The 27973-nt window shown below is 43.1% G+C and overlaps 1 protein-coding gene across 2 annotated transcripts; it reads left to right on the top strand.

Annotated features, from left to right (window-relative positions):
• On the top strand, positions 1–27963 carry SYNJ2BP (synaptojanin 2 binding protein). 2 transcript variants are annotated; one of them, XR_012717258.1, is made up of 5 exons: positions 1–165; positions 9011–9147; positions 14873–14968; positions 22125–23446; positions 23844–27963. XR_012717258.1 is itself a non-coding variant. In XM_075282917.1 (4 exons), the coding sequence occupies exons 1-4, from the start codon at positions 108–110 to the stop codon at positions 22266–22268; spliced, it is 435 nt and encodes a 144-aa protein (XP_075139018.1). In that variant the 5' UTR covers positions 1–107; the 3' UTR covers positions 22269–27963. The 2 variants fall into 2 exon arrangements, 1 of the variants encoding a protein (XP_075139018.1); XM_075282917.1 differs by having other exon boundaries at positions 22125–27963.
• The last annotated feature ends 10 nt before the right edge of the window (positions 27964–27973 follow it).

A 27973-nucleotide genomic window follows, 5' to 3' on the forward strand; every position in this document is an offset into this window, starting at 1 on the left:
ATCCTACCCACGTGGTGGCCGCCTGGCTGCAGGAACAGAAAGTGCTGGGGTTGCGTTCACCTTCAGCCCTCGTCTCATCACAGACCTGCAGGGGGTGAGCGGCCGCCATGAGTGCAGGATCCCGGGGTGCGGTGGAGGAGATCGAGCTGGTCAGGGGCCCCTCAGGTACCAGGGTGGGGTGTGGGGGGCGGCAGCACTGCACTTCCCATACGGGTCACTCCATGGATAGCAGTGTCATGGGGCTGTACAGGCCTCGGGCATCTGCAGGAGAAAGCAGCATGTTCTGTGTGCGGATGTGTTCACATTATGTCCACTGAAGTGACAACTTTGCGTCTCTCAGGGTTAGTGCTCCAACCTATGGCTGTCCGCAGATTGCAAAACTACAACTCCCAGGATGCTGGAACTTGTAGTTCTGCCACAGATGGAGAGCCATTGGCTGAAGAGAGCTGCACCTGTTCATAAGGATCTCCATATCCTCAATAGCTATGGACCATGATGCTGGATAGTACTATGCAGGGACTCTTAAAGGGCATGTCCATGATTGTTAAAAAGTTCTAGCAAATGCAGTATGCACCTATGCCTGTGTGCACATCCTGCCATACCTGCCTCTGACCTCTTGTACCATATATACAGGCATCCCCTATGAGACCAGTGCTGCATATTCAGTTCACATACAGATGGAGTACCCCTTTAAGTCATGTTTTCTTTTATTATCCAATTTGCCAGTGTTGAGAAATGGGCTGAGGCCACACGTTGCAGAAAAGCTGCATTTTTTATGGCGCTGAATTTTTGAATTAAAGCCAAGAGCGACTTCAAAAGGAATGGGGGATATAAAGGATGTTCTTATACTTCTCCCTTCTGCTAAATCTACTCCTGGCTGTGCAATAAAAAGTCTTCAGCAAAATTTGCAACATAAAAATGCAGCTTTTCTGCAATATGGGCAACGGCATTCAGAGCATTCAAGTGATCTTATAATATGTCCTAGATATACGTGATAAGTTGTGTGATCTCACATCGCTGCTTATTTATGGTATGACTGGAGTCACGTCAGATGATTCTGCCAGGATTTAGGGGCAAGTAGCCTGATCGTGTGAACTTGGCCTTAGAATGTGCTGTTAGAAATCTCTGAGAAGTGCAAAACAAGGCTTAATCACTATGTACAGCCCTTTATTTTTTCTGTGGTGGTCCAAGATCACAAACATATCTATGACTTATCAGATGAACATTTCCCCTTTAATTGGCAATGGCCGTTCATGAGTCCATAAGCCACGAATGCTTTTACGCTGGGGATGGGATGCCCTGAACCGTATAGGGAAAGGGCTCTGGACTTGCTGGCTGGGTTTAGAAGATGTTTGTAAATATTTTGAAAAGGTGACGAATGAATGAAAGGTAGAGGAGGAGTTGTTTTAAGGGTCTATTTAAGAAGGGGGCACGTAGGTGGGTGCTAACCTTCTGCTTAGCCTAGGCTGGTGAGAGGAACACCCACCCACCCTGCCCTACTGGTTTAGTGTTTGACCCGTTTTTTTGTTTGTCTTGGTTATTTTTCTTTTCTAGGATTTTGTTGTCACAGCATGGCGGGTTACCATGCCCAGGAAGCTGACAGAAAGTACTACATGCCTGCTGTTAGAGCAGGGCATTCAGGTTAAAGTGATCCGGATTTGAAGATTGGGCATGGTTGGTCTAATTTTGGTTTATTTTGATTTACAATGTTTACTAAATAAATAAAGCTGTGGCCTTCCCACATATACCACGTACTTTATGGTTTAGTGTGTTTTCTTTGAAAGGGTTAATATTCTAGTCACCTAATTTCTACGGGGTATATATATATACATGCGTCCAGCAAGTCTTCTCCTTTGAGCTGCTTGACTTGGAGGTGGCCATTTCCATTTTTATTATTTGCTGCAGAGCTATGGTATGGTCCAGGCCTGATGCACCTGGTGTAAAGATATGGCCAGGCTCCCTCAACCTGATATGTAGCTGTAATGGACATTGGTATAAACATGGTGTTACTGTTGCGTGTAACGTACATTGAGTTTTATTAGCACGTCATTGTCTGAATATTTCTTTTACCTACAGATTGGTAGATCCAGTACAGCCATATAGCCACTTATCATTGTGCGTTTAGTCTAGATATGTAGCCAGAGCTTGGCAGTGCCATTCATACCATGTTTATCACGAAGGCTCTGTTCACACTGGCATTGTTTTCTTTCCATCAGAGGTATTTTTTAAAAATTTATGCCATCTGATATGGCAGTAGGCCCAGCTTGTCTCATTTTAGAAGCCTTTTGAGGACTCCATGACGAGAGCCATGATGGCATAAGATATGCCATGCCATTTCCAAGCCACTCATTTGCTGCCACCTGCTAGTAGACAGAGATTGTAGGACTGCTGAGTCTTCTATGGTGTATTTACTGCTGGATTATTTGCGGCTAACCTCTTTAGACTGTAATCTCATAACATGCAGCCTTTCAGATATTACTCCTCAGATACATTGGCGGAGATTCACCAAGACCCTGTGGCATAAAAAAGAAATATGTCACAAATCACATGAGTTAAAAATGTGCTGCAAGTGATATTTTTTCGCCATGCTTGGCACTTTCCGAAAAGGGATGGTGTAGCAAGCAGGGCTGTGGAGTCGGTAAGCCACAGTTGCGACTCTGACTCCGACTCCTGGATTTTATCAGGTTCCGACTCCGGCTCCTACTCCGACTCCTTCATAAATGGCCAATTCGTAACAATAAATTTACTGTTGTAAACTATTAACATCTAGTCTAGAGGAGGAGCTTTACTACTAAGAATTTGCAACACATTATCACTTTCAGTTTCATTTCATACATTGTAAGTAGGGGGGTTGGGGCAGCATGAGGTTAACCAAGTATAAGAATACATAAGGGCAGTGTAGAGCAGTGACACACAAGAAGTAAGAAATGTCTCTATCTCCAGCAGAATTGCTTACCACTGTTGTTCATAGTTTGATAGAACATATATATTTGAGTAACATTTATAAAATTCATATGAAAATTCAATTATGAAATATTAATACTTTATTTTAAAGCTGGAGTCAGAGTCGGTACATTTCTACCGACTCCGACTCCAACCAAAACTAACTCTGACTCCGACTCCACAGCCCTGGTAGCAAGAAAGTACACTGGCGTATACTGTTGGATGCTCAGGAGGTGAACGGCCAGGATCTGAGATGCCAGCTAACATCCACTATGTCGAGATGAGAAATAACTCAAAATCTTGACATACAGTTATATCGATTTTTGGAAGGGGTTATGTGACCTGCACTGCTTATACCAATATGCCGCCATTTCCCCTATATTTTAGGTCACACATAGGACTTCTGAGCATGATTGTCGTGTTATAAAGAGCCGCAGGAGATTAACTGGTGGCACGGCTGCCAAGTAAACCAGAGCTGATTTAAATGGGTACTTGGCTATAAATGCGTCTTCTGGCAGACGGCAAAAATGACTTTGTGTTCAATGTTATCTCATTGTAAAGAGTTAATATCTGAAATTGCGCAGTGAGTGCTGACGCTCATTTTTACCACGTGGAAATGCGCTGAAGCCGGAATCTCGTGTATTGTACCTGCAGATAGCTGCATTGTGTTAGGTCATGATTTACATAGTATACAAATGCTGCACATGGCTGCCTGCCATCCACCTGTCCTCACAGATGACGGATACACGTACTAGTGCGGCACAGTCACATTATTAGTAAAAGGACTAATGTATTCTGGATCTTGTTATGACTGGCGGCTCACAGCACATTTTATAGGTGGCATTTGTTTAGACTGTGGTGTGAACACCCTGTGAGTTTCTGCAAATCATACCCTTTAATTTTATATAATTTCTGACAGGTGATATGAAGAGACACGTAATCACTATGATCTCATTCCCATTGAGATTATATATAATATATAGGCAGATTTTCCTGCAGTTTTTGGAGCCAAAGTGAAGAGTGGCTGCAAAAAGAATGGGAAAGATATAGGAAATACTTAGGGCTAGTTCACACATAGTTTTTGATCCTGATTTTGACGCGGAATCTGCATCAAAATCCTGGTCCAAAAACCGCCTCCCATTGAATTCAATGGGAGCCGGTCATTTCCTTTTTCTGAGAGTGGTAAGAAGTGACCTACCCTATCTGTGGCGAAAATCACCGCAGCATCCTGCATCAAGACAATCCCTCCAGACTAGGCCAATTCATTTGGGCCAAATCTGAAGCGGAAAGCCACGACTGTTGAAAGCAGCGTCAAAATCCAGACAAAAAAACTACGTATGAACTAACCCTTAGGCCCCATTCACGCGGGGCATGGGATGGCGTAGTTTGGTCCTGATTTTGATGCGAGAAGCTGCGTCAGAATAGGACCAAAATTCACCTGCTGCGACATTTATTTGGGCCTACTCCGGAGGGTGTTGCAGCGAGGCGGACACCGAGGCTGAATCAGCCGTGGAATCCGCCTAAGGAAAGGGCCACTCGCTTTTTTTTTCCCTTAGCGGGAACATACCACTCACGGAAAGAAGGCAGGTAGCGGTCTGCATAGACCTCTATTGTGAGGGGGCAGCTTCTGACGTAGATTCAGTGCCAAAATCTGCCCCCTTTTGCCCCGTGTGAACGAGCCCTATTCAGTGTGCTATCCAGGTTTTTCCCAGATAGCCCACTGGCTCATTTATTTCTTTCAACCCACGCACATGACTGTGTATTACATGGTTCCGTGTGCAGGCCGACAGTACAGGCCGCAAAAATCGGTACAGGTCCTTTTCCTGTCCGGTTTTGTGACCATGCTTCTGTGGCTCCTATTCATTGAATGAATGGGGCTGCAGAAGCACAGCCGGCACACGGATGGCACTCAAGGTGATCTACAAGGGGTATGTCCGCATAGGACAAATATTCTTCAGATTTTCTGCCCTAGAGTGGAGGGTAAAAAATGTACAGCATCTTACAGTAGTGTCAAAATATTTTGAAATTTAAATAAATCTCAACCACACACTTGCATGAGGCAAAATCAAAGCTGCTTATTTCCATGTGGACATACTTTTAAAGGGGTTGTCCAGACAAAAATTGACAAAAAAAATGTATTTTCTAAATCAGCCAAGGACAGTGAAAAAAAAAAAATTGTACTCTCTTTTCTACGGTGGTCCCCTCGGTCCATTGTTATCTTCCACCGTGGATCCCTGCCACACGTGACTACCTGTTACATCCCGAGACTTTTGCTGAGACTGCTGATTCCTCTCAGTGGTTACGTGACCACTGAGGACATTCTGCAGCAGAAGGGATCCGGGGTGCCACAGCCAGTGAGCAGTTTCACTTTGAGAAGACGACAAAGCAGCAGGACCGGACTGCACTGGGAGGACTCTGGAACACCAGGGACAGTTGAGTATATTTTTTTTAATTTTTTTCACTTCCCCCGACCTATAAAAAATATTTTTTTAAAAATGAGCCTTGACAACCTCTTTAAGGCTAAGGCCCCATGTTGCAGAAATGCATCTTTCTTTGTTGCGTTTTTTGGAGCCACATCCAGGAGTGGATTTAGTAAAGGTAGAAGTATAATTATTTGATATATATATCTTTTGTAGCTATTCCTGGCTTTGGCTCAAAAATATCACTACAAAATCTGCAAAAAAAAAGCTGCGTTTCCGCAACATGGGGCCTAAAGCTAAGGCCACATGGAACGTTCCGCAGCGGGAACGCATAGGGGTTCTTCCTGCAGCGCTTTAAACAGAAAGTTCTCTGAGTTTTCCTCCGTGGACTTTCTGTTAAAATTATATCTACCGGTAAGCCGTTGGCATTTCCGTAGATATAATTGACATGCTGCGCCATGTTTATGTACTTTTGCAATGGAAGAAAATCTCTTGCATGCAGGACTTTCTTCCATCAGAAAAGTAAAATCATGATAGAAGAAATCCCCATTCATTTTTTTTTACATGTGGGTGAATGCAGATGGCCACCCTAAACAGGGGGCTCCATCTGCAACTGTCATTTAATGTCCGTTGCGGTCATCCTGTGACAGATGAGAGAATTGGACGTCAAATAGCAGTAGTGTAAAGCCTCCCAAAATTAGATACTTTTCTTGCATGATATCAATAGCATCCTCCGAAAATTTGCGCCGACTTACTACTAGACAGTGTAAACTTAGACAGTGTGAAAATGTTCCAGATTTATCACAGTGACTGATGCTGGATGATAATCCTGGTGCATCGTTATGGAGATTTAGCAGATGCAAATAAAAGTTTAGGGGCTAAGGCCCCACGATGCAGAATCGCAGCATTTTTTGTTGCAGATTTTGCTGTGGATTTTTTGAGTGAAAATCAGGAGTGGATTTATCAGAAGGGAATCGTCTAAGATCTTCCATTCCTTTTCAAGCTCCTTCTGACTTTGGCTCAAAAAAACACAGCAAAATCTGCAACAAAAAACACTGAGTTTCGACAACCTGGGGCCTTAGCCTAAAGTGGTATTCCAAACACAACAAGTTTACCCCGTATTTGCTGGATAGGAGGTAACTTGTTCATCAGTAGGTCAAACTATTGGGATCCCTCCAGATCTGAGAACAGAGCTGTTTGGGGTGGGGGTTCAAAATGCACCTTCCTCCATTTATTTCAATGGGACCATTGGAGGTCTCTCTGTCACACTGAAATGAATGTTTCGCCCAATACTCCGTTCAGCCAGGGGTGAAAAACAAACCTTTTTTGTGGATAAAAGCACTGCGTGAACTCACCCCTTGTATAATAAATATGTAGTAATGAATAATCTCTTGAAAAAGGGAGCCAATGTACTTTTCTGGGTTATTTTATAGCCTATGGATTGGTCTGTTCAGCTGTTATCTCCTTGTATGTAGCAGTATAAAGCTTCTAGTTCCACAATCCTGTATGTAAAAGGTCCTATGATTGGTTATCGTCCGCCTACATGCAGGCTTTGTGTACAGTAACTTGATCTATATGACATTGTGTGTTGGGGGTTGTGTAAGGTATGATAAAGTATTATCTGGTCTTCATTGATTCTGCAGACAGGACATCCTGCTGACTAGATATGTAATGGTCTGCAGAGCTCCAGGAGCCCACAGCATTCACCACCAAAGACAAACATGCTAGACAGTAATGGTTATGGAGGATCTGTGCAGGGTACAGGTTCGGCTGCTTTCACACCACTATTTCTATCAGTCAAGGAATGTGCGTAGGCAGGTTCTGGCAAAAAATGGATCTCTTGATCAGTGTGCGGGTGTTTTTAATAAAAAAAAAACCAAAAACCCCACACTAGTCTGTCTCTGCCTTGTCCGTAAAACGGATTGTACTCATGTTGCTGACTACCGTGCGACCATACATAAAGAATAGTATAGGGGATAATTTATCAAGATGGCCTGTGTGGACTTGACCCAAAGAAACAACTTTTTGTAAGCGTATAGATGTCATTAGAGTCCTCACGTAGTTTTTTCAATGATGCCATTTTTCCAATGGAGGTCAAGGAAGCCAAACTGAATCCAATCTGTGACCTGACTTAAATAATGTTGATGGAAATGGATTACTCAGGCGGACGTAGATGTACCGATTATATAACCAGCATTAGTCAAATGCGAATAGGTGGAAAATTACAAGAAATTCAATACTGACTTGTACACACAGACATATCTACTCTGGTGCTCCCTAGTGTAACCTCTGGAGATCTGACCTTTGCATAGTGGATGCTAAAAGCCTGAGAAATAAAGCATTTTTGTGATTTCTGGGGAATGTTTACAAGTTTGTACACTTAGGATGAAAGTCGTAATGTGTGATCTGCTAAAGTGATGTATATGGACGAATAATGACAAGTATCCAAGTATGTTATATAATGTGTGCATATATTGTATATAATATATCTCTAAGATAAAGATATATCTTTGTTTTACCTCTATTACAATTAATAATAATTATTTAGGCCACATACCCAGAGTATAATTAGCGAAGACCTATGGAAGTTGAGCAAAAAAAACCCAAACAGTTACCTTCCCTGGTCTCTGGTACATGGTGTTAAGACGCAAGTGTGATCAACGTTATCCCGTTTGCATCTTTGCTTCACGATACCAAATGACCGCCAAGGCCTCAGTGGTCCCTGACATAATTCAGGAGACCAGAAGAGGACTAAGACCGACACCAGAGCCCAGGGGAGTTGAGTAACACAGTCAGTTTTGGTTATTTTTTGAATAATTGTCTAACCCTAAGAGCGATAGATATCTATACATACAAAAAGAAACACAAGCCCAGGTTTCTTAACAAGTAAAGGCTTCTATTTATTTAATCTAAAAGAAACCATAGAGAATCTGAAGTAGCTTCATTCAGCCATTTAGCATCAAAAAGTCCGTAATTCAGGCAAAATGTCCAAAACAAATGAATTGGTCTCATCAGCTTGGTCTGAACACAGTAGCAGACTGTCAGATGCTTCTACAGCCTGGTGAGCATCCAGAGCAAGGTTCTCCTTCCAGTCTCTTACTCCCAGACATACACTTGTTCTGTTCACCATCTTACGTCTGGGCAGGTAAGAGGAAGGCCCTGGATGGAGTGTAGAAGCGACCTCCCCACTAGGCCTGTGGTCACTACTAAATCCTGGATTATTTCACCTAGACAAGAATCCTCGGTGACACACACCATCCGTGATAGTCCCCCTTGGATTACTACAAAATATATTCTAGGGTAAGGTCCTTAAAGGTCTCTCACGTCCCTTCCAGACATAACAGTCCACCCCCAGTAGTGACAGCAGGCCTCCCACTCCTTAGTAAACATACCTGCCCCCCTTTAGTCACAGCAGGATCCCTCCATTTACTCAGTAGTAACAGCAGGCCTCCCTCCTTCCCTGTGATCACAGCAGGGCCATCATTGCCATCTCTTTTCTCAGAAGGCAGCTACTGTTGGATATCTGACAGCCATTATTACAATTGTTGCTATATTACTATGTAATACCTATGTGTGCTTTATGTATATGAAATGTACACGAGACAATTATTATATACCACCAGTTAATCCATCTTTTTTTCTTTTAGGTCTGGGGTTTAATATTGTGGGTGGCACAGACCAACAATATGTCTCACATGATAGCGGCATCTATGTCAGTAGCATCAAGGAGAACGGGGCTGCCGCCGTGGATGGCAGGCTGCAGGAGGGAGACCGGATATTGGAGGTGAGGCAACAGTGATGAATGGGAGCCGTCTGGCTGCTATTGTTTTCAGTGCTATCTATCTCCTTCTCCTATATTCTCATATACTTGCTATTCCAGCTGTTTACTTAAGGAGCATATTCTCATAAAAAGCCAGGATCTGCCCTATGTCCATGTTCCATTATGTGAATGATCAGATTTATGTCTTCATAGACAATTCCTGGGTGTGTATGGAGGACAAGAATGCATAGTAGGTGTTATAATAGATATGTATGGCTCCTTCACCTACTATACAGATATCTGCTGCACGTGTAACCTATTTTATTCATTTATTTTTTTTATTATTATTATTCTTGGAAGGATGGTTTGTATAATGGTAAGATTCACCTGCACAGTAGATATTGAAGGGGTTGTCCGGGATAAATTAAAACTTTGTGTATCCAAAAAGAGAAAAAGACATGGCCCACACATCCCAATCTTATACATTGATCTAGTGCTCCTTAGCAAATTCTACAATACTGAACATGAGGTTCTAAGTATACATATTGATCAAGGTGTATAAGCCCAATAGCCACTTCTCAGCGACCTCTTTATAGTGGGTCCCTATTGTACTGGGTGCGGCGCTGCACAGCGACTGCAACACAGCGCCCCTGCCCTGGTGGCAGGGGTGTTGCCGGACCACTGGGTCGCTCCCCTTGTGGCTGCCGTGTTGCGGTTGTGGCGGTCGCTGTGCAGCGCTGCACCCAGTAGAGTAGGGACCCACTATAAAGATGTTGCTGTGAAGTGGCTAGTGGGCTTATACACCATGATCAATATGTATACAAAGAACCTCATGTTCAGTATTGTAGACTTTGCTGAGAAGCACTAGATCAATGTACAGTGGGGCAAAAAAGTATTTAGTCAGTCACCAATAGTGCAAGTTCCACCACTTAAAAAGATGAGAGGCGTCTGTAATTTACATCATAGGTAGACCTCAACTATGAGAGACAAAATGAGAAAACAAATCCAGAAAATCACATGGTCTGATTTTGTAAGAATTTATTTGCAAATTATGGTGGAAAATAAGTATTTGGTCACCTACAAACAATCAAGATTTCTGGCTCTCACAGACCTGTAACTTCTTCTTTAAGAGTCTCCTATTTCCTCCACTCATTACCTGTAGTAATGGCACCTGTTTAAACTTATCAGTATAAAAAGACACCTGTGCACACCCTCAAACAGTCAGACTCCAAACTCCACTATGGTGAAGACCAAAGAGCTGTCAAAGGACACCAGAAACAAAATTGTAGCCCTGCACCAGGCTGGGAAGACTGAATCTGCAATAGGCAACCAGCTTGGATTGAAGAAATCAACTGTGGGAGCAATAATTAGAAAATGGAAGACATACAAGACCACCGATAATCTCCCTCGATCTGGGGCTCCACGCAAAATCTCACCCCGTGGGGTCAAAATGATCACAAGAACAGTGAGCAAAAATCCCAGAACCACGCGGGGGGACCTAGTGAATGAACTGCAGAGAGCTGGGACCAATGTAACAAAGCCTACCATCAGTAACACACTACGCCGCCAGGGACTCAGATCCTGCAGTGCCAGACGTGTCCCACTGCTTAAGCCAGTACATGTCCGGGCCCGTCTGAAGTTTGCTAGAGAGCATTTGGATGATCCAGAAGAGTATTGGGAGAATGTCCTATGGTCTGATGAAACCAAACTGGAACTGTTTGGTAGAAACACAACTTTTCGTGTTTGGAGGAAAAAGAATACTGAGTTGCATCCATCAAACACCATACCTACTGTAAAGCATGGGAGTGGAAACATTATGCTTTGGGGCTGTTTCTCTGCAAAGGGGCCAGGACGACTGATCCGGGTACATGAAAGAATGAATGGGGCCATGTATTGTGAGATTTTGAGTGCAAACCTCCTTCCATCAGCAAGGGCATTGAAGATGAAACGTGGCTGGGTCTTTCAACATGACAATGATCCAAAGCACACCACCAGGGCAACGAAGGAGTGGCTTTGTAAGAAGCATTTCAAGGTCCTGGAGTGGCCTAGCCAGTCTCCAGATCTCAACCCTATAGAAAACCTTTGGAGGGAGTTGAAAGTCCGTGTTGCCAAGCGACAGCCCCAAAACATCACTGCTCTAGAGGAGATCTGCATGGAGGAATGGGCCAACATACCAACAACACTGTGTGCCAACCTTGTGAAGACTTACAGAAAACGTTTGACCTCTGTCATTGCCGACAAAGGATATATAACAAAGTATTGAGATGAAATTGTGTTACTGACCAAATACTTATTTTCCACCATAATTTGCAAATAAATTCTTACAAAATCAGACAATGTGATTTTCTGGATTTGTTTTCTCATTTTGTCTCTCAGAGTTGAGGTCTACCTATGATGTAAATTACAGACGCCTCTCATCTTTTTAAGTGGTGGAACTTGCACTATTGGTGACTGACTAAATACTTTTTTGCCCCACTGTATAAGACTGGGATGTGCGGGCCATGTCTTTCTCTGTTTTTTGGATAAATTAAATATTTACCCCTAAGCTAAACCGCTTCCCACGCCTAACTTCTAATTTACAGCCTTTAAAAATAAAATGTGTATTTACCCATATGCCTGGGGTAAATTTTTTGATTTCCTGGTGACATCCTGTTTCACTGTTTCTGTAGACGGGAAGCCACTAGTACTCCTCTCTCTCCCCTCACCCCGTCCCTTCATATTCACCAACGCTCACTTCCTCACTGGCTGTCGCTTCCTTAACAAGTGAGCCGTTGCCTGCTCAATACAAATCCAGCACAGGCAAAAAGAAGCAGCGTTCTATTGCGCATGCGTGGCTTCTGCTGGCGTTCTGTAGCGCAGGTGCCAGTTCTGGATCCCAGGTGCGGGCAGAAGAGGGGCAGCAGCACCTCAAAGTCGTCTCCAGGATGGGATGACAAGACAGGTAAGTATGATGGGGTTGGAGGACTGAGTTAGTTAGCTAGGTAGGTAGATAGGGCTAGTAGTCCGCAGGCTAACTAGGGAAATCGGTGGAAATGGGAGACAGAGTGAGAGGGGGTTCTGAGTGAACTGCAATGCATCATGGTAGTTGTAGGCTCAGACAGCAGGAAGCATGTAAACAAATGCAGAGGACACCAGAGAGAGCCAAAAATCACTCAGAACACTGCAAAAGGTATATGGGTGCACTTAGCGCTATCAAATTTTTTTGCCCAGAAAACCCTTTTAATATTATCATAGTATTCTGACTCCATTCATTATCATTTCTATGAAAAGGAAACCTGTCACAAGATTTAGGGCTTCTGAACCAGATACATGCCCTTATGTTACAGGTTTAGCACCCCAAACCTGATCACCTGGTCCGGTCAGTCACAACGTTACAAGTGTTTTATTCTTCCAAACATGAGTTATGACTCTTATTTGGCAGTTCCTGGCATATAGACAGTGAAGTGAGGTGGACTCTCCTAGGCTTCATTGTGCTGGAGCTGCTGCGGGAGTGTTGTAACTCATCCTTCACTTCCTGCCATATACCTTGACGGACAGGACTGGTGTTACCAGGTTCAGTTCTTACTCACAGCAGCATGAAGACACGCTAGTGGTGACAGGCAACATTTAAGCTCAAGAAAGCTGGGATAAACATGGATTTTTTTTAATATAGATCAAGGAGTTTTCCAGGTACATACACATGTATATTTGTATAGATAGATAGGTAGGTAGATAGATAGATAGATAGAAAACATGCCTCCGCAAAGCAAAAAGCATGAAAAATGTTATTAGTTGTTTTCTGAATTAACCTAGTACATAAGTAAAATAAGGCAAATCTTCCTGATCAGGATATTTATATGGTCTGTATGTTGTAGGTATGTTTTATACAATCCTCTTTCTTATTCCCATTATGAATACATGCTAGCGCTACCAAGAGATGAAGCTCATGTCCTGTATGAGTATGGAACATCTTTATCAGATAGTTGCACACAACCCCACAACAGTGGCGAGTTTTCCTGTTCTTCCTAACAGAATTGCGAAACTTTGTGCTGTGCTGCCGTGTAGCTTAGGATATTATTATGGTCTGCAGCTTCCTGCAGAATTTAAGGGCAACTAATGGAAATTAGATTTCCTGGCGACTGAGCTAGAACATACAGATGTAGCAGAGTTGAGCCAACTTTCTGCAGTAGAATAAATTTCTGCAGTGTGATATCTTCTCATAGAAGACAACAAAGACAATTCATTAAAAAAATACAAGTTACAGTGATTTGTCTTATATGATGAGATACCATGCTTTGGCAATTTATCCGGATTACTCTGCTATATGCTTATGAAACACTCAAACATGTGTAGTTGAATATAGTATATCGGTAGCTATTAGAGATGAGCGAACACTATTCGAAACTGCCGTTTCGAATAGCACCCACCCATAGAAATGAATGGACGCAGCCGGCATGTAGGGGGTTAAGCGGCCGGCCGGTAAAGTCTGCGTTCCGGCTACTTCCATTCATTCCTATGGGAGCGTGCTATTCGAAAGCAGCAGCATGGAGGACACTATACAAAAGTACTGAGCAGCTATGAATGTAGGAGAGACAGTTAAACACTTGTCAATTACAGCATTTGTGTCTGTGCAGCAGCCCCTTCTTCCAGTTCCCCTTCTCTTTTCATACTCTTCTATGGGCAGCATGTCAGCTAACCCTACAGTGAGCTGTTAGCCATATTTGAGCAGTGAATTGAGATTGAGTGATTATTCCTTTACCACTTATTAAGCTGTTCTCCTGCTCCATATCTACAGTCACACTGCTTGTTTACATTACAACAGTCTCTATATTCAGCCACACAAATACAACACTGCGAACCTGAATAATTGATTTATTGTCTCATTCTTTATCAGCTTCATATCTACAACTTAGCAGTGTTAGTTTAAAAAAAAAACCAAAAAAAAAAAACCACATGTAAAAGCAACAATTATTTGAGTGTCTCTTCTAATCCCCCTCCTCTCTTCATAGACTAATATAGAGAAAGTAACTTCCTGAAGAGTGGAGAAGAATACATATTTCTGTAATAAGATGTATTACAAAGTTTCATATTTTCACCTGTACTATTCATTTATGAAAAGTTACTTATAACTGGAGGTACACTCTAGGCTACGTTCATATCTATGCTGAGTCCACTGAAAATCGGCAGAGGAAAAGTTCTGGTTACTGTGGCTCAGCCACACTGGGAATGGGCCACCTCAGATGAATATAAAATACCAAAAGTGTACCTATCTTCCCCTCCAGCACCAGTGGTAAATGCCCACCTTTCTAAAGTTGCCCCTGTAGATGCCAATGTAAGTAAATATTCTCTTACAAGTAAGGCCTGGTTCATATCTGCGTTTGGTATTCCGTTCGGGGAGTCTGTTTGGCGATCTCCCGAACGGAAACCTATACGCATTAAAAAGTGGTTAGCTAAGAAACCACACGGACCCTATAGACTAATATGGGGTCCGTGTGGTTTCCGCTCGTTGTCCGCACAAATCATGGGGGAGAAAAGTACTTCAAGCAGCACTTTTCTCTCCGCATGTTCCGTGGGGAAACCACACAGACCCCATTATAGTCTAAGGGGTCCATGTGGTTTCTTAGCTAACAGCTTTTGATTACGTGTAGGTTTCCGTTTGGGACTAGGGGGGTCCCCAAATGGACTCCCTGCTCGGAATACTGAATGCAGATGGGAACCGGGCCTCAGTCTGCGCAAATGCTATAAAATGTATTATTTTCTTTCTGTTTAGGTAAATGGTTTGAAACTAGAAAATCTTTTGCATAAGAAGGCTGTGGACCTCTTCAGGAGTTCTGGTGACCATGTGGTGCTAAAAGTTCAACATCAGGTCTGTGACATTTACTCTTCTACGTCTTGCACTTTAGTTAGACTTTAAATATGTGTAAATTTTTATCTATGAACTGTATTTGTGGTGTGGGACACTTGGCATAAACTTTTAAATTCTGTTTTTGTCGAGGGACAGGGCATTTTATATATCTTTAAAAAATCCAGAGGTTGGAATTCCCATCACCACCAATTCCTGGCCTGCCATCGCTAACCAGCATTATTACTGGCTAGTGCACAGAAAGATGATTTGCTTACAGCTGATGGCCTAGAACCCATGAGCCATGGTCTATGGGATGGTGGGGGATTTCCAAAACTGCACATCTGAGGAAGAAAAACACAATGCTGTGCTAAAATTGGATCAAAGTTCCACTTATTTCCTTATTAAACATAAAATATAAAATATGTTATTCTCTGCAAGGGTCCAAAATTTAATTTTATTTGCAGCAGTGGGAATCCATAAATGTGTAGGCGGCGTGTGTCCCTGTGTCACTTGTAGGAATCAGTCGTGGCTTTTAATAGGGGTTTTCCAAGCTTATAAAAATGTAGAAAAGTGTGTGTGTGTGAGAGAGAGAAGGCCCATCAAGTGATACCTTGATAGATCAGTAGTTATCTCTCATTTTCATTGCTCAGCTCTATTCTGCACCTTTTATTTTGATGCCACCAGAGCTTGCCGTAGAGCTATACCATGTGAAGGACTTTAGTTCCCATGATTTGTTTTTATATTATAATTACAGCTGGCTGAACTAGCCTGCACATCAGATGTGTAAGGATGTGCTTTCTTTACCCCCTTACAATGCACACAAGAAAGATCTATTGGCACATTGTTTTGCTGCCCAGCATGTGAAACATGATCCCTTGACAAGGAGCTAGAGAGTAGTGAAGTTAACAGACATGTGATGTGTGACTTCCAGTACATCAGGGAGGGGAAGAGGAGAGATAACAATAATGTTTACTACATATGACTTACATAGACATTATAAATTCTTTAAAGGGTTTAAAAAAAATGAAGTAAAAGAAAGAGAACTTGGAACATTTGGCTGCTTTGGGCATGGATTGGTGATTGGGCATGGTGATTGCTGCTGTTAGTCAACCGCACCTAAAACTGCTGAAATCAGCCATTGAAAATTTAAGACGTATGGCCAATTTTAGCCACAGAATTGTCCTTGCTCATCATGATTGGTGAGCGGATACCAGTCCTATCCCATAAACACATGGAATATTACGTTGATGAAGATTGTTACATTTTATGGCAGTTTTGATAGGCATAGATTTTTAATCATTAGATTAATATGATGTACCGCTTTATATTGGCTGCACATGTAATGGTATGAATGAGACACTGGGTAAGTATTGTTCTGTATGTATCACAATTCTTCAGTCTTATCCTGATGGTAGACTGAAATGTTGCTGAATAGGGGCAAATAAACACTTACTGTTTTTAGTACAACTTCTGAAGTATTGCAACAATTTTTAATTTTCCTTGTAAATGCTTTAAGGAAGATGGATATACTGTGACTTGTGTTTGCCAGAATAACTTTTGTACGATCACGATTTTTAGTTGTAGCCATAGAAACAGATTGTAACTGGGTTTATCCATTAAAGATAGATGGCAGCAGATGTGTTCTACCTAACTCTGGCAGCCATTGTTCTCAGTAGACAAATGCAAGCTGTCAGGACAGATTCTTTACCCTCTCCTTGCCTCGTATACTTGTCGTGTCCTTCGTGAACTGCTCTGAACAGCAAAGCAGGACGTCTGCAGAGTGTTGTTTCTTCTCTACACCCGAGGTGTAAGCAGTTTGTTTGGTGGAACACCCTTGCATTGGTTATTAAACAAATGGTAATGTAGATGAGTGTCCTTATACATTGCAGGAGAAGCTGCTGGTAGAGCCTCAATAAGTGATGTCAGCTCTGTGTCTTGTTCCCTCTGCTTGCTGACCTTCTCCCACGGGATAGCGATCTCTGCTCCACAACATAAAACAATTTTCCATAGTCCACTTTCATTTCTGCATGTCATTATGTTAATTTCCACCTCTCCATATTGCATTAACCCTTTCAGTACTTGAAACCCTTCCACTTCTTTAGTGGCATGGTTTGTCTAGTTATTAGAGATGAGCGAACAGTGTTCTATCGAACACATGTTCGATCGGATATCAGGGTGTTCGCCATGTTCGAATCGAATCGAACACCACGTGGTAAAGTGCGCCAAAATTCGATTCCCCTCCCACCTTCCCTGGCGCCTTTTTTGCACCAATAACAGCGCAGGGGAGGTGGGACAGGAACTACGACACCGGGGGCATTGAAAAAAATTGGAAAAAGTCATTGGCTGCCGAAATCAGGTGACCTCCATTTTAGACGAATAGTGGATTTCAAATCCGGGTCATATGAGAATGTGAACTTTGTGACTATGAGACAGGGATAGCTAGGGATAACCTTTATTTAGGGGGAAATGTTATTAAAAATAACTTTTTGGGGCTCTATTGGGTGTGTAATTGTGATTTTTGTGAGATAAACTTTTTCCCATAGGGATGCATTGGCCAGCGCTGATTGGCCGAATTCCGTACTCTGGCCAATCAGTGCTGGCCAATGCATTCTATTAGCTTGATGAAGCAGAGTGTGCACAAGGGTTCAAGCGCACCCTCGGCTCTGATGTAGGAGAGCCGAGGGTGCGCTTGAACCCTTGTGCACACTCTGCTTCATCAAGCTAATAGAATGCATTGGCCAGCGCTGATTGGCCAATGTATTCTATTAGCCTGATGAAGTAGAGCTGAATGTGTGTGCTAAGCACACACATTCAGCTCTACTTCATCGGGCTAATAGAATGCATTGGCCAGCGCTGATTGGCCAGAGTACGGAACTCGACCAATCAGCGCTGGCTCTGCTGGAGGAGGCGGAGTCTAAGATCGCTCCACACCAGTCTCCATTCAGGTCCGACCTTAGACTCCGCCTCCTCCGGCAGAGCCAGCGCTGATTGGCCGAAGGCTGGCCAATGCATTCCTATGCGAATGCAGAGACTTAGCAGTGCTGAGTCAGTTTTGCTCAACTACACATCTGATGCACACTCGGCACTGCTACATCAGATGTAGCAATCTGATGTAGCAGAGCCGAGGGTGCACTAGAACCCCTGTGCAAACTCAGTTCAAGCTAATAGAATGCATTGGCCAGCGCTGATTGGCCAATGCATTCTATTAGCCCGATGAAGTAGAGCTGAATGTGTGTGCTAAGCACACACATTCAGCACTGCTTCATCACGCCAATACAATGCATTAGCCAGTGCTGATTGGCCAGAGTACGGAATTCGGCCAATCAGCGCTGGCTCTGCTGGAGGAGGCGGAGTCTAAGGTCGGACCTGAATGGAGACTGGTGTGGAGCGATCTTAGACTCCGCCTCCTCCAGCAGAGCCAGCGCTGATTGGTCGAGTTCCGTACTCTGGCCAATCAGCGCTGGCCAATGCATTCTATTAGCCCGATGAAGTAGAGCTGAATGTGTGTGCTTAGCACACACATTCAGCTCTACTTCATCAGGCTAATAGAATACATTGGCCAATCAGCGCTGGCCAATGCATTCTATTAGCTTGATGAAGCAGAGTGTGCACAAGGGTTCAAGCGCACCCTCGGCTCTGATGTAGCAGAGCTGAGGGTGCACAAGGGTTCAAGTGCACCCTCGGCTCTCCTACATCAGAGCCGAGGGTGCGCTTGAACCCTTGTGCAGCCTCGGCTCTGCTACATCAGAGCCGAGGGTGCGCTTGAACCCTTGTGCACACTCTGCTTCATCAAGCTAATAGAATGCATTGGCCAGCACTGATTGGCCAGAGTACGGAATTCGGCCAATCAGCGCTGGCCAATGCATTCTATTAGCCCGATGAAGTAGAGCTGAATGTGTGTGCTAAGCACACACATTCAGCACTGCTTCATCACGCCAATACAATGCATTAGCCAGTGCTGATTGGCCAGAGTACGGAATTCGGCCAATCAGCGCTGGCTCTGCTGGAGGAGGCGGAGTCTAAGATCGCTCCACACCAGTCTCCATTCAGGTCCGACCTTAGACTCCGCCTCCTCCAGCAGAGCCAGCGCTGATTGGCCGAATTCCGTACTCTGGCCAATCAGCACTGGCTAATGCATTGTATTGGCGTGATGAAGCAGTGCTGAATGAGTGTGCTTAGCACACACATTCAGCTCTACTTCATCGGGCTAATAGAATGCATTGGCCAATCAGCGCTGGCCAATGCATTCTATTAGCGTGAACTGAGTTTGCACAGGGGTTCTAGTGCACCCTCGGCTCTGCTACATCAGATTGCTACATCTGATGTAGCAGTGCCGAGTGTGCATCAGATGTGTAGTTGAGCAAAACTGACTCAGCACTGCTAAGTCTGCATTCGCATAGGAATGCATTGGCCAGCCTTCGGCCAATCAGCGCTGGCTCTGCCGGAGGAGGCGGAGTCTAAGGTCGGACCTGAATGGAGACTGGTGTGGAGCGATTTTAGACTCCGCCTCCTCCAGCAGAGCCAGCGCTGATTGGTCGAGTTCCGTACTCTGGCCAATCAGCACTGGCCAATGCATTTCTATGGGGAAAAGTTAGCTTGCGAAAATCGCAAACTGACAGGGATTTCCATGAAATAAAGTGACTTTTATGCCCCCAGACATGCTTCCCCTGCTGTCCCAGTGTCATTCCAGGGTGTTGGTATCATTTCCTGGGGTGTCATAGTGGACTTGGTGACCCTCCAGACACGAATTTGGGTTTCCCCCTTAACGAGTTTATGTTCCCCATAGACTATAATGGGGTTCGAAACTCATTCGAACACTCGAACAGTGAGCGGCTGTTCGAATCGAATTTCGAACCTCGAACATTTTAGTGTTCGCTCATCTCTACTAGTTATGCCAGAATAGGGGATTTATTGTTTGTTTGTTTTATATAAATTCTTTATTTATAAACATTTTACAAGGAAGCAAAACAAAAAGACAAAGCATAAGGGCTAGTCCACACAGGGTACCATGTGAACACATTCTGTCGCGGCTTTCCGCTCCAGACTAGGCCCAAATTAATGGGCCCACTCCAGAGGGTGGTGTCGCGAGGCTGAATCAGCCGCAGAATCCGCCTGAAGAAAGGGCAGCTCGCCTCCCCTCTCCGCAAGCGGGAACAAACCGCTCACGGAAAAAGGAAATTACCGACCTCCATTGATTTCAATGGGAGGCGGCAGGATCCTGACGCGAATTCCGCGTCAAAATCCTCACTATTTTGCCCCGTGTGAACTAGCCCTAACAAGGAAGGGCCAGAGAAAGCTGGCCTGTGAAACAAGAAGAAGGCACGTTAAAACGGACGAGTCGAGACAAGGCAACAAAAATCAAGTGTCAAAATAACACAATCAATAGCAAAATGACAAAGCAAAAGAGGGGAAAAAAGGAGTAAGAGGGAGGTGGAGAAAAGAATAGAAGAGACAGAGAGAGAAAAAAGGGAGGGAGAATGGAGATTAGGGAGAGCAGTCTTGTTATAGAGACGCCATTCATGATCCAGGAAAAGCAGGGTGACAAGTTTGGGAGCTGCAATGGTGGCTATTACAAGGGTTTTTACATCTCAGTAAGCGGTGTATTCTTAGGTGAAAACTAGACCATCTCGTACAGCTGATCAGTAGGTCATTGTCTAAGGTACTGCCAACTTTCTATTGCCCTACATTATTTTCTTCTGATTCCTACAGGAGCGTATCTGCTTACAAAGTGTAGAACTCTGTAGGGCAGAAGTTGTCTTTGCTTGACCACTTGTAGGACAGTTGTCGCTGTAGTGGTACAGTACCCGAGTAGTATCATTGAATCCTGGATATTTATTGGGAAGTCGGGAACTACACTATTACAAACTCCCAGTCCACCATATGGCCATCCTATAAAATATTTCCACCAAAATGTGAATATAACTCGTAAGAGTCCATCCACATGGATTAGTGATAAACGTGTGTGTGTGTGTGTGTGTATATATATATATATATATATATATATATTAGCTTTTACCTGCGACTTCGTCTGCGGTGATTTGAAAATTGGGCGGACACAGACGTGTGAAAATGTAAAAGTGCTTTAAAAAGTTTGGTGGGATAGCAAATGTGATGTGTTATATTGTGTATGTAGTGATACAGACAATGTGATGTGTTATATTGTGTATGTAGTGATACAGACAATGTGATGTGTTATATTGTGTATGTAGTGATACAGACAATGTGATGTGTTATATTGTGTATGTAGTGATACAGACAATGTGATGTGTTGTATTGTGTATGTAGTGATACAGACAATGTGATGTGTTATATTGTGTATGTAGTGATACAGACAATGTGATGTGTTATATTGTGTATGTAGTGATACAGACAATGTGATGTGTTACATTGTGTATGTATGTTATATTGTGCATGTAGTGATACAGACAATGTGATGTGTTGTATTGTGTATGTAGTGATACAGACAATGTGATGTGTTGTATTGTGTATGTAGGGATACAGACAATGTGATGTGTTGTATTGTGTATGTAGTGATACAGACAATGTGATGTGTTATATAGTGGAAAGCTATATGTAAATGTGAGTGAGTAGAGTGAGGGCTACTCCTGAGGTGACAGTAAGGAGTGTGCAGGCAGGTTGAGGCAGGAAATGCCAGGCAGTGTGTGTGAGTCTATAGCTGGGGCTAGGAGTCCTGCTTTTGTGAGTCTCCTGCTAGGAAGCCATGTTGTTTAGTGGCACCAAAAGTAGCCTGTGATTCAATCCTAAGGGAAAACTATGTTTGTGGAAAATTGCACGCAAATCCGTCCAGGCGTTTTAGCGTGATTGAGGAACAAACATCCAAACTCACAAACATCCAAACATCGGATATGTGATAGTGATAAAATTCTGCAGCAGATTTTTGCCACAAATTCACATGGACATGAATTACACGCTGATTTGTCACAGATTTCTTCGACTCTTATATTAAAAAACATGAAATATGCAGTGAAAATGTGCAGTATAAATGAACATCACAGATTGATATCCACGCAGATTTTTGTAGATGAGATATCTGCAGCATATCAGTCCTGTGTGGACATTCCCGTGGTCTTGCTTGTGACATGAACATGTATATTGATCTCGACATATTGTTTCTTAAAGGTGTATGTTAATTTGAATGTTTTTTTTCTTTCACCAGAATCATCTAAATGGTCCTTTGGGAAGTAAAAGTGATAGAGACTCTGAAGGGACTTCGCTGGTAGCCATTGTTGTGCCTGTAATTCTAGCTGCTGTGGCCATCTATGCATTTGTAAAATTCCGACAACGTTCAGCAAGATTCTAAATAGGCCAAATAGGCAAATCCTAAGAAGAGAAACTCATCCAGCTATATATACATCTGCTATCTCCCAAGATACCTCCACAGTGTCTGCTGCCTGGAAATCTATGTAATCGCTTGGAGTGGTACAAACCACAGGAATATTTAGTACAATCATTCTGACAATAGATGGTATCTTCTATTAGATACGGCATTATACTTTAATACACTTAATCTGTTCCTATTCTTGTTAAGTCTTTCACAATAAGTTATTTAATGTAAATTTCAAGTCCATGTATACTTTTTTTCCAAAATTTATTAAGGTGGGGCCTAAGAATATGAGATATGGTACGTGCTTGTCTGTTCTACATGACAAAGAAAAGAATGGAAGGTTTTTTGTTTGGTAGAAGAATATTTGTACAGAATAAGTGAGCTCTGCCACCATGACTCCTGAGAACAGTGGTTGGTCTTCTTCTTAGGAGTCCGAACTACTGCCTGGGTTCTGCTGAGGAATAGTTTAGAGCAGTGGTCCTCAAACTTTTTAAACAGTGGGCCGGAGGCAGAGCAGGTCGCACAGACATCGGGAGCGGTGCCCTCCAATAGGTAAAGTGAAGTGCGCTCCATGGCCTGGCCCGAGCTCCCCAGGAGCTTCGTTATAAATGCACGCCTGCCGGCGTTGTCGGCGGGGCCAGACAGTAGTGCTTGGTGGGCCGCATGTGGCCCGCGGGTCGCAGTTTGAGGACCCCTGGTTTAGAGGGTATAGTTATGCTCAGGTGTCATGGAGAAAGTAGGTTAATAGATGCAGTTGCATATCAACTCAGCCCTACAAATAGGTTGGGGTCACCTGAATCCCTCCATCCCTCCTCTGATTGACAGAACCAGGCAGTGTACACCAATCACCTGTTCACCTGATCCTGAGTTCTCTTGTACCCTCTGCTACGCCGTGCATGCGTAGTACTGCTGTGGTGTTTGCCTGATCCAGGCCATACTGCGCATGCACCGAGAATATGAGCAGCAGAGTGCCTGGGATGGAGGGTGGCACAGAGCAGTGGGAGGCTTACCTCTTCGAAATGATGGCAACATCCTCGTCACTTCATTGAGCTCATTTGCAGCTTGACAGAAGCTGCATATCTAGGCAATGGTTACATTGATTCACAAGGGAAAAAGGTCACCTTAAAGAGGACCTTTCACGTCCTAGGGCACATGTGGTGTAATACACCATTAGAAAGCCGGTTTTCCCGTTCTGTGCCCCTGGTGAAGAGCTATCGGTGCCAGTACCGTAGCTCTTCATTGTCAGAAGGGCGTTTCTGAAAGTCATTCAGGAACGCCCTTCCTCACAATAGCGTCTATTGCGCTGTACTGTGAGAGGAGGAGCGTTCCTTCGGCCCAGCCATGACGCTGAGCGGTGAGGAATGCCCCCCCTCCCCAGTACTTGTCTATGAACGAGTATTATCAGGAGGAGACGGGGGTGTTCCTCACCACTCTCACAGTACAGCGCTATAGGCGCTACTGTGAGGAAGAGTGTTTCTGACTGTCAGAAACGCACTTCTGACAGTGAAGAGCTACGGTACTGGCACCATTGGCTCTTCACCGGGGGCACAGAACGGGAAAGCCGACAGTGCGCGTAATTCAGCGCACTGTTAGCTTTCTAGCGGTATATAAAACTGCATGTGCCCCAGGAGGTGAAAGGCCCCCTTTAATCAATTTTCGGGGCTGGGTTGAGGTGTCAGACCCTTAGTACATCACTGTACCTGTGGTATCTGCTGGTTGCTTTTGGGCCTGTTGAAACTGTTGGTCAAAATTTTTAATGCCAAAATCTGGTACACCATATGGAAGCTGCAGGCAGCATTCACAGACAGTCCTGACCCTTATGAGCCCAGAAGAAATGGATTGTCCTTCATATGTTAGAGGTGAAAGGGTTCTGCTTGGAGTCTGAGAAGCTCAATGATGTGATTATTTAGTGGCCACCTTTCTGAGATACGTTTTAATGTCTCTGGTTTTCATGTGTAGAGCCCTGGGCTCCCCCCTTTGCTCTGACTGTTTTTTTTTTTTTGTTTTTTTTGTTTTGTTTTTTTTTTTTTTGGGGGGGGGGGTTTATGGCCCTCCTCTCACATTCAGCATGTAGATTTCAATTTCTTTGATAATGTGGAGACACTAATAAATGGTCCTGTCTTAATAAGGCCTCATTCACACTTCTATATTTAGGTCAGTACTTTGCATCTTTATTTTGAAGTCAAACCAAAGAGTGGACTCTTCACACTTGTTCTGTATTTTGGACTTGATCCTATTTTGGATTTATGCAAAATACTGACCAAAATGGTGTGAATGAAGCAGAATTTTTTTTTAAAACTTCACTGTAATATAGATTTTATGCTTGAGATTCTATGCAATTTTATTTTATAATAAACCTAACGGTTGTATTACTAGTTAACGTCAAAGGGGTATTCCAGCATGAGACATTTATCACTGATTCATTGGGTAGGTAATGAATACCAGATCAGTGGTGGTCTAACTTTTGGGAACTCCAGAATTGGGAACCCTGGATAAGTTTGAGGGATGATTCTCCATTAAGTTTCTGGCATTGATCAAAACAGCTGAACAATGTATGATCAATGGGGAGATCCAGTGGTTGGGCCCCTTAGACCTGGCATTTATCTTCTAGAAAATGAATATGTGATACTACTGGAATATTATTTGTGGGGTTTTACAGGAAAAAAATATTTTTGACATGTCCAAAGTCAATATAAGATTGGTGGGGATCAACATTTTGCCCTGCCACCCACCCCAACGATCAGATATTCTCAACTACTGATATGGAGAGAATGGAGTAGGAATCGGACAGTTCTGTTCTTTGTTGCTTCTAAATCGAGTCAGTCTCATTCGAGTGAATGGACACTGATCTGAAGTACCTGGTTTGGCCACTAAACAGAGAACAGTGCTGTCTGCTTCCTGTTCCATTCTCTATTTCTGCTGAAAAAAAAACTGATCAATGGGGATGCCAGATGTCGGCCCCTACAGATCTGATATTGATGACCTATCGTTCAGTATAGCAATATTTTTAGCCTGTCTAACCCCTTTTAAGTAAGTATTCTAGGCTTCCCAAATTATAGCATATTGTTAGACTTATGTGATCACTTACTCCAAGCACTGGAGATATCTGAAACTTGGTGCCATACAAATCAATAGGATGAGTTGCGGTACCTGCACCTTGTGCGACAGCATATTCTAGCCCTATACCTTCAATTGCTATGACTGGAATCCCCCTTTAAGTTACTAAGCCTCTAAAAAGATACATTTGAGACACTGGCTAGCAACATTCCCAATTTGTATTATGTTCTCTCTTCTGATTCACTTTGTGGCACCACTAGACTGCAGAAGATTGCCCTGCTTGCTATGGATTTACCTGCGATGAGCTTGTGAATGTTCTCCCCGCTCTCTCTTATGTAGATTATTTCCCAAAGACTTCCATGACTTGTGCCTTTTACCCTGGTATTGGTGGAAGTGCCTTGTAACAAGTGTATGAACATCTGAAGATTCATTATCTTACCAATACTGTTCCACTATGTACAAGGCACTGCAATCATTCTGGTTTTTAGTTAGAGGTTTCAGCCATACATCATTTTGAGGGGTAGTCCAGTCTTAAAGGTGTTTTCCATGGTTTAGATTATCAGGTCAGTGGGGATCTGAAACCTGGTACCCCCTCCATTTTAGTTGAGATTGGGAGCCATGACAGAACTAGTACAGTGCACAAAACTGGAAGAAGAGAGCGCCATACATTGTTTAGTGGCCACTCCTGGTTACTGCAGCTCAGATACCATTCAAGTGATTAGTTGCTGAGGTGCGTCCACTACGCAGTGTACGGAGGTGTATGCTTCTGCCTCTGTATACTGCACTAGATCTAGGGGCTTCTGATATCAGTGGCTCTGCCAGGCGCTGGATGATCCACAATTCTTATATTGATGACCTTTCATAAGCACTGGCCAATATTATCCGAATTCCAGAAAAACCCTTTAAGAAATTATGTTTTGGATTTTGAGGAACAAAAGGTTATATACTTTCTTACATAATTTATTTCTATTCACCGAATAAAGCTTTGAAGAGGTTGTAATGGTTCTCATTGAAGAGACCCAGAAGGTGTATGAAGGCTTCATTTATGGGAAATCTCTGCAAGATAGTTCATATAGACTCCTCCAACATGACGAGAGGCTCAGATGGGGTGCTCTTCATTTTGGAGGATTCTGTGGTTTGGCTGACATGACCTAATTTCATATTATTCTACATGTGATTTATGTAAGACCAGGCAGCCCCTTGTATAGATACTATGCAATGTCTAAACCTACAACAATTGTGTACTAGGTTTAGACACACACATTGAATTTGTATGAAGGTAATGGAAAAATGACACGATCATAGTATTATCATGTTGTGGAGTTATACATTTCTTGACATTAATAACTATGTAGTCTCAGTCTAAGGGAAATGGAGGAATACTCAGGTACGTCTAGGAGATGAAAGTGTAAAAAATAGTTTGGCAACCTATGGGTTAAATCGGTGTTTAGGGGTTAACAAATGTATGCCTGATAAATACAGCAGAGGCGTGCAGCACCACGTTTCACAGAAGTCCACAGTCTCAAAGCCACCACATGGCACTGTAATATGGAGATATATACAGTACCTCCATAATATGGCATCAGCTGAAACATGGTTGGGTTCTTTGTGAACCTTGTATATGAAATAAAGCATATAGACATAACATAGTGCCCCATAGTGCCGTTATATGGCTCTATACAAAGCCTCTTTCCTTGCTCATGATGTCTATGCAGTCCAGTCTGTATTCAATGTCTATGATAGTCCCTATAACATGGAGTTTTTAAAAACATCACAACTGACTGCTCCATATTATTATTTTTTCTGGTTTTAAAGGCTAAAAATATTGATGACACAAAGTAGGTCACTAACATCAGGATTGTCGGATGTAACATTATACACAGAGAATAGAGCAGGAAGCAGTCAGCTTTGTTCTCTGTATAGTGGCAGTACAAATCATCACTACAGCTTTAGTTCCCCCATTCATGTGAATGAAAGCTGATCTGCAGTACCTGGTCTGGCCACTTCTCGGAGAGCAGAGCTGTCTGCCTTTTAGCCCATTCTCTGTGTGTCAACTGCAGAGAAATGCTGATCGGTGGGGTGTCAGACCTCACCCCCCCACCAATCTATCATGGATGTGTGGTGTTGCACGCCAAGCCCATTAACTTCCATAGAGTAAAGCTCCGATACTGGACATAACCCAGGGACATATGTGCTGGTGTTTTGGGAAGAGAACAGCCATGTTTTTTTTTTTTTTTTACAAGATGGACAATCCCTTTAAATGAAGGATAGAAGGTTAGTACTCATATATTGAGCCTCATGATAGCAATTTAAAACTGAAACTTTAATTTTATTTAAAAGCTGACAAAGTTGGCATCTGCAAAATCTTACATTTGATGGCTATACCTAGCTGGATAATCCACAATGGAGCTTTAGGTTTATTCTCTGACTGTAAATGCTTTATGATCAAGGCACTACACTAATACTATGGGTTCTTTTAATTGTGAAAATTGTGTAGGATACCTGTACCTTGCTTGCATCAAGACCGTGTTGGTATGAGAATAATAATAAAATTGTACACTAAACACAGATGTCTGCTTCTGAAATCCCTTTTTACAGGCAATGACAATGTTATAAACTGTGAT

The sequence above is a fragment of the Leptodactylus fuscus genome, chromosome 7, assembly GCF_031893055.1.
Source record: "Leptodactylus fuscus isolate aLepFus1 chromosome 7, aLepFus1.hap2, whole genome shotgun sequence".
Lineage (NCBI taxonomy): Eukaryota > Metazoa > Chordata > Amphibia > Anura > Leptodactylidae > Leptodactylus > Leptodactylus fuscus.

Coding starts and splice junctions, on each gene's coding strand:
- SYNJ2BP (XM_075282917.1), top strand. CDS start 108: ATGAGTGCAGGATCCCGGGGTGCGGTGGAGGAGATCGAGCTGGTCAGG. Junction 166..9,010: donor GCTGGTCAGGGGCCCCTCAG/GTACCAGGGTGG, acceptor TTTTTCTTTTAG/GTCTGGGGTTTAATATTGTG. Junction 9,148..14,872: donor AGGGAGACCGGATATTGGAG/GTGAGGCAACAG, acceptor CTTTCTGTTTAG/GTAAATGGTTTGAAACTAGA.